The following is a 6,380-nucleotide window of genomic DNA, read 5'->3' as shown; positions in this document are numbered from 1 at the left end:
ATCCAGAGGGGTGGGGTGTGGGGGGAAGGTGTTTGTGAATTTCCTGCATTGTGCAGGGGGCTGGACTAGATGACCCTGGAGGTCCCTTCCAACTCTATGTTTCTGTGATAGGACTATGCTCTGCCATGGAAGCTTGCTGAGTGTCTGTGGGCTGGTCACATACTCTCGGCCTCACCTGCCTGACCGGGTTGTTGAGAGGATAAAATGGAGGAAATGAGAACGACTTAAGCTGCTTTGGGTCGTACCAGAGAGAAAGATGGGGTGTAAATGAAGTAAATAAAGAAATGGGAGTTCAGCTAGGGATGTTAATATGGAGTGTGAATACCATGAAGTAGGATTTCACAGCCTTGCTGGCGTCCAGAGGCTAGATGTGTGGTTTTCATAGGAGCCATTTTAAAGTCATTTAAAAATGTCAGACGGGCCAAGTCCTATAGGGGTCACAGAATGGTACTCTTGTCCCACCCCCCAGAGCCTTTTCAAGTGCCAAAACAACTGGGGGAGGGGTTTCAGTTCGGCACTTGAGAAGGCATGGTGTGTGGGGGGGTAAGAATTATTAAGTTTTATAAATTGACTATTTTATTCTGTGCTGTAACCAGTGTTCCCTCTGAGCTGAGTTAGTGTGAGCTAGCTCACAGCTTTTTAGCCTCTGGCTCAGACATTTTTGTCTTAGCTCAGGAAGGGTGGCTCCAGAGCAAACTAATTTATGCAGCAGCCAAATCGCTCACTCTCAACTTTAATGCCAGGAGCTCACAAAGTAGAATTTTTGCTCACAAGACTCCACAGCTCAGAGGGAGCATTAGTTGTAACCACCCTCAGGCCTGTATCCCAGGGGAGGACGGGATATAAATCAAATAAATAAATAAGAGTGCCTCAGGCCTGTATCCCAGTGGAGAATGGGATATAAACCAAATAAATAGATAAATAAGAGTGCCTCAGGCCACCACACGTCAGCATTTTAAATGACTTAAAAATAGTGGTGGCATTCTCATGGTCACCGTGAGGACAGTATAACATCTAGTTTGACCCATAGACAGATAATTGGGGGCTGATATTCTGGGGAGGCCTGTCAAATTCAATCTCTAGGGTTGAGGAGATTTGCCATAGTGAGAGGATGGTGGGAGATGTAGGCCAGTGAGGTGTCCCAGGCAACCAAGCAGTAACTGCAGGGCGAGTCAGTGAGTTTCCTAGATAGCAAAGCGGTAGTTGGCGTGTAGCTGAGGCTGTACATCCCAAACGTGGGTGAGAAGTTGGCGCAGGACTCGATCTTTGCCCCGGGCTTGTCCTCCTTGCATGGCCTGCAGTTTCTTGCGCGTCTGGGCCTCCACCTCAGCAGACAGGTTTCCTTGTGAGCCAAGAGCCTAGAAGGTGGGGTGGGGGAAGCAAGGTCATTCCAAAACAGTGCTAGGTAGTAGAGTTAGTGGTCCAGTAAGGAAGTAGCGTACGTGGAAGACAAAGTGCAATGAAATATGGGGGAAAGTTACATAAATACATGTAGCATAAAAATATACCGTCATTAAGGATCACTTATGTTGATTTTCTTTTTCTTTTCTCCTTGCCTATTTATGAATTCTATCCTGAAATTATAGCAGTTCCTAAAAGGACGGATACCTTTCCCCCTATTTCCCTTCCTGGAGAAAGCGAAAGTAATATATTCGGAAGTACACACATATGAAAACTGCTATCTCAGTACCGGGGCAAAACATACTGGTGCCAGCTCCAAACTGAGAAACACCTGGAGATTTGGGGGTGGAGCCTGAGGAGGGTGGGGTTTGGGGAGGGGAGGGACTTCAGTGGGGGTAGAATGCCACAGAGTCCACCTTCCCAAGCGGACATTTTCTCCAGGGGAACTGATCTCTGTCGCCTGGAGTTCAGTTGTAATCCCTGGAGATCTCCAGCCACTAAATAGAGGTTGGTAACATTAAATATACTGGGCCTACTTTACATCTATATCTGCCATTGAAAAAAGAAGTTAAAAGCATAATCCAATAAAGGGAATCATTCCAAAATTATGAGAAGGGATTGTCTTTGTGAGCTCGCAAATCTATTGAGATATTCAAGAAAGGGTCTTGATCTAGATTTGCTTTGACCACAATGGCTATGATCCCAAGGTCAAATACAAAACACACCTGTAAGGAAATTCACTTTTGATTGAGATTGGGCTGCAGATGGGGGGAGGGCCTTGTGGGCATTGTCTTCTCTGATTGCTTTATTCACTTACTTCATTTCTAACCTATCTTTCTCAGTAAGACTCAAGGAGAATGACAAAATATAAAAAACAAGTGACAAAACATGGGCAACACCTTCCCAATCAACGTCCGCAGTGCCCTCTACGTGGGACAAACAAAAGAATAAATGGACATAAATCTGACGTTAACCCAAACCACAACACTCAAAACCCACTAATGTTCCAGGTCATTCCATTGCTGAACTAAGAGTGGCAGCCCCCAAACAAACTAACTTAAAGGGGAAATTACAACAGGAGATTGTTGAATTTGTGTTCATTCATAGTTCAGAACAACAGACCCCCACCCTGGGGGCCAAATAGAAACATAGGATTCTTATCTCACTACAGATGGTAATTTTCAGGGGGGGGGGCAGTCATTTGCCCTCTGCTCTAATCAAGCTGATTGCAATACCCATTGTGCCTTTGCCTCCTTTACAAGCATTCTTTACAACTCCCACTTTCTGACTAGGATAAAAGGACTCTGAGATCTCCATTTCTACTTGAAGGGAATTTTGGCTCTTAGAAGTTTATACCTTGAAACACTTGTTCAACATGGCCACCCTCTGAAACGACCCTTCCCCAAAGTAATCTGCCTCAGTTGGCAACTGAAGATTGTTTTTTTTTAAAAGCCACTCATTCCCAGTGGGCTTTTGTACTGAAAGGTTCAAATGAATGTTAATAGATTTTATAATGGAATTGTTTTACAAATTATATTACCCTTGTATTTATTTATTTAAAACATTTCTGTGCCACCTTTCCACCCAAATCGGGCCCTGTGGGCCACAAACATTACAACATTAAAAAGGCATTGAAAATAAAAGTATATATATAAAACAATTAAATAAAAGCATACATAACAACACGGTCAGGGAGGAGAGCCAATAACAGCTTTCATGGTATTTATGGTTCAACATCCTCCCCTCCCCTCAGTGAGGGCTCAAAAGATAAAGGCATAAACGCCCAGCAGTATCCTCTGTACCCCTCCCCAGCTCATGATATCAAACAAGGAGTATAGTTAATATTTCTTTATTACCCTTTATAAGGAGCTTAGAGTAGGTTGTAAAGAATCTTTATCTTATCCTGCGGACAACCATGGGAAGTTAGTGAGGCCGAAAGACTATTTTGTCCAAGACCGCTAGCCTGTGACTAGCATTGGCTGTCAGGGTTGCCAGCTCCAGGTTAGGAAATTCCTGGAAATTTGGGCATGGAGCCTGGGATATAATGCCATCCAGCCCACCTTCCAAAACAGCCATTTTCTCCAAGGGATCTCTGCAGTAAGAAGATCAGTTGTAATTCCCAGAGATCTCCAGGCCTACCTGGAGACTGGCAACCCCTGCCAATCTCATGAGTTGAATAGAGATTTGGATTTCAGCCTCTGTCTTCAAAACCACACGGACTCAGGAATCATTTTGGAACTATCTTCAGCACTTTATGAAACTGTATTAATAATGGAATTGTTTTATATGGTTTTATGTGGTTTTAACTGTATTTTATGTACTGGCTGTGAGCCACCCTGAGCCAGCATTGCGGGGAGGGTGGGGTATAAATGTGATTAATAAATAAATACATAAAAATAAAGAAGGTTCCTCCTTTACACAGATACCCTGGCTGGATTCTAGGCTTGCCAACAGGTCTGGAGAGAGAGAGAAATGTCCTGACCCTTCAGTAGAAATTTAAGGAGATGTTATTTGCCAGGTGATGCTATTGATCTCCGTGCTGTAAAAAGCTTCAGATGCCCAGTACTTCTCTGTTCAAGGGACAGGACGTTTTTCTCCGGGCCTCTTCTACTCAGTGCCCAAGCACTACTTTTATTTAGTGTCTATTTATTAAAACATTTATATCCCATCTGTCCTTGTATTTCAAAGCGGCTTACCATAACAATTTAAAACATTTTCAGTTGAAAAATCCAAAAATAAAATGGCAAACCCCAGATCTCTCTAGGGGGAAAGCGATTTGTGGGGAACTGTGTTGTCAACTCTCCTCCTGGGTCCTCCCAATTATTCTACTCACACACACCCCAATTCCCATAATGCCTCCTTAAAAAGGTAAAGGTTCCCTTGCTCGAAAGCCAGTCGAATCCGACTCTAGGGTTGCGGTGCTCATCTCCGTTTCAAAGGCAAAGTGCTGTCCGAAGACGTTTCCGTGGTCATGTGGCCGGCATGACTAAACACCAAGGCGCACAGAAAGCTGTTACCTTCCCACCGAAGTGGTACCTATTTATCTACTTGCAATTTCTTGCTTTCGAACTGCTAGGTTGGCAGGAGCTGGAACTAGAGACGGGAGCTCACTCCGTCATGCGGCACCCGGGTCTCGAACTGCCAAACTACTGACCTTTCACAGTCTGCAGTTCAGCGTCTTAACCACTTGAGCCACTGCAGCTCCTAATGCCTCCTTAAATGTCTCCAAATGAAGTCATCCCATGTTCCTCCCTCATAAGACCCAGCCTCCACTTTGGTTAAAAAAAAACAACCCCACCCCAAATCTCACCGCTTGCTGCTTGTGCTGGAACTCTCTCTCACGCTCTAAACGGTATTGCTCGATTTCAGCCTGGGCTTCTTCCTTGGCCTGCTTCAGCCTCCGTGCCTTCCCTGGGATGTGGGGGGTGGAGGGCAGACAGAAAAGGGGGGGGGAGAAAAAGATCCCCTATCAATTCCCTCCTATTGCATCCCCAACCAAGCTCCTCTTCCCCTCTGTTGCAGCCTAAATGACTCCACAGTTCTATTCCAGAGGAGTTCTGGCTCTCAGGCCTTCTCTCCCACCCCCATGAGAATCTGACAGAACAGAGGTGACTTGGCTCACGTTTCCGGGCCTCTGCCACCTTCTCTGCAGCCCTCTTCTCAGCCTGCAGCAGCTGCTGGATTCCCTGGGTCTGGCTGGCCATGGTTCTCTAGCAAGGATGCTCCGAACCAACTAAGGCTCCTGCATCCACTGAACCGGGTACCACATCCTTTCCGAGGCACCACGAGGTCCTAGTGCCCCTCTTCTTTCCTGTTCTGTCAGTATTCCACAGTATGCTTGGGGACAACTGGATTGAGCAGGATGCAAGGCTTCTTCTGTGTGTAGCAAAGATAATTTCAACGGGTGCCCACATATGGTGCCCTGCAGTTGCAAGGGGGAGAAAAGCTGCCCCCTGCCAAGATTTGCCGTTTCAGCTAACAGACCCATCATCATCTCTTGCATCTGCTTGTCTAGATCTGTATGTTTTTTAACCTGTAAATTGCCCAGAGCCCTGTGTTCTCAGGGATTGGGTGACTCAAAAATTCTAGTAATAATAATTATTATCATGATTATCATCATCATCGTCATCATTATTATCCCCTTTCATCCCCAATCCCATTTCCTTACAACACTCCAGAGGCCATCTGCAGGGCCGATTTATCCACTAGGCTCAGTAGGCACGGTGCCCAGGGCCCACGATACTTTTAGGAGCCCACAAAAATGTTTTCATTTCTTTTAAAATCAGAAGAAGAAGAAAACAAATGAACTTTTAGGATGGAAGAAAATGTTGGAAGAAGAGGCAGACTGTAACAAACCTAAAAAAATAAATCCCCAACCTGGAGGTTGGCAAGCCAAAAAAGACACACCTATCAGGTTAGTGTTTCAGGTGCAGGACACAAGCTTTTTCACATTGCACAGAAGTCTTCTTGAGGTTGGATTTTCAAGAACAAAGTGGGAGAGGCTAAAGTTGTTTGTTGGGTTTCTGAGCCAGTTTGGTGTAGTGGAGTGAGGACTCTAATCTGGGAGAACCGGGTTTGATTTCCCCACGCCACCACATGCAGCTGCTGGTGTCACCTTGGGTCAGTCACAAGTTCTTTCAGAGCTATTCTCTCAGAGCTCTCAGCCCCACCGACCTCACAGGGTGTCTGTTGTGGGGAGGGGAAGGAAAAGGAGACTGTAAGCTGCTCTGAGATTCCTTCAGTTAGTGAAGGTCAGGGTATAAATCCACTGTATCATAATGCTTCTGCACACCTCCTGTTTTTCCCCATCTTTCCTGCATTCTTTTCCCGAATCTGCTTTGCTGTGATATATTGAAATGGGTGATCTTGAAATCACAGCAAAGCCTGGGTGCCATCCAGGTGGACAGGAAAGTCTGTATCTTCCTTTTCTTAACCACATTGGTGCCCTTTTCCCTGTTCCCAACTGAGGCTTTCCCCCC

At 45.5% G+C, this 6,380-nt stretch overlaps 1 protein-coding gene across 1 annotated transcript; it reads right to left on the bottom strand.

Annotated features, from left to right (window-relative positions):
* Positions 1–946: 946 nt before the first annotated feature.
* On the bottom strand, positions 947–5,118 carry ATP6V1G2 (ATPase, H+ transporting, lysosomal 13kDa, V1 subunit G2). The gene is made up of 3 exons (XM_015422462.1): positions 5,024–5,118; positions 4,712–4,812; positions 947–1,358 (listed from the first exon to the last, which is right to left on the bottom strand). Exons 1-3 carry the CDS (start codon positions 5,103–5,105, stop codon positions 1,185–1,187), a joined length of 357 nt encoding a protein of 118 aa, XP_015277948.1. The 5' UTR covers positions 5,106–5,118; the 3' UTR covers positions 947–1,184.
* Between the last annotated feature and the right edge of the window lie 1,262 nt (positions 5,119–6,380).

Source organism: Gekko japonicus, unplaced genomic scaffold, assembly GCF_001447785.1.
Source record: "Gekko japonicus isolate JY-2015 unplaced genomic scaffold, Gekko_japonicus_V1.1 scaffold1152, whole genome shotgun sequence".
In the NCBI taxonomy this organism is placed as follows: Eukaryota; Metazoa; Chordata; class Lepidosauria; order Squamata; family Gekkonidae; genus Gekko; species Gekko japonicus.
Note: the sequence above shows the minus strand (reverse complement) of the source record. Positions and strands in the feature narration are given on the sequence as shown.

Excerpts from the sequence above, each read along its gene's own strand:
- ATP6V1G2 (XM_015422462.1), bottom strand. The coding sequence starts at position 5,105 with ATGGCCAGCCAGACCCAGGGAATCCAGCAGCTGCTGCAGGCTGAGAAG. Across the intron at positions 4,813-5,023 it reads GGTGGCAGAGGCCCGGAAAC|GGAAGGCACGGAGGCTGAAG; the intron begins GTGAGCCAAGTC and ends CCCACATCCCAG. Across the intron at positions 1,359-4,711 it reads TCCAGCACAAGCAGCAAGCG|GCTCTTGGCTCACAAGGAAA; the intron begins GTGAGATTTGGG and ends CCCACCTTCTAG.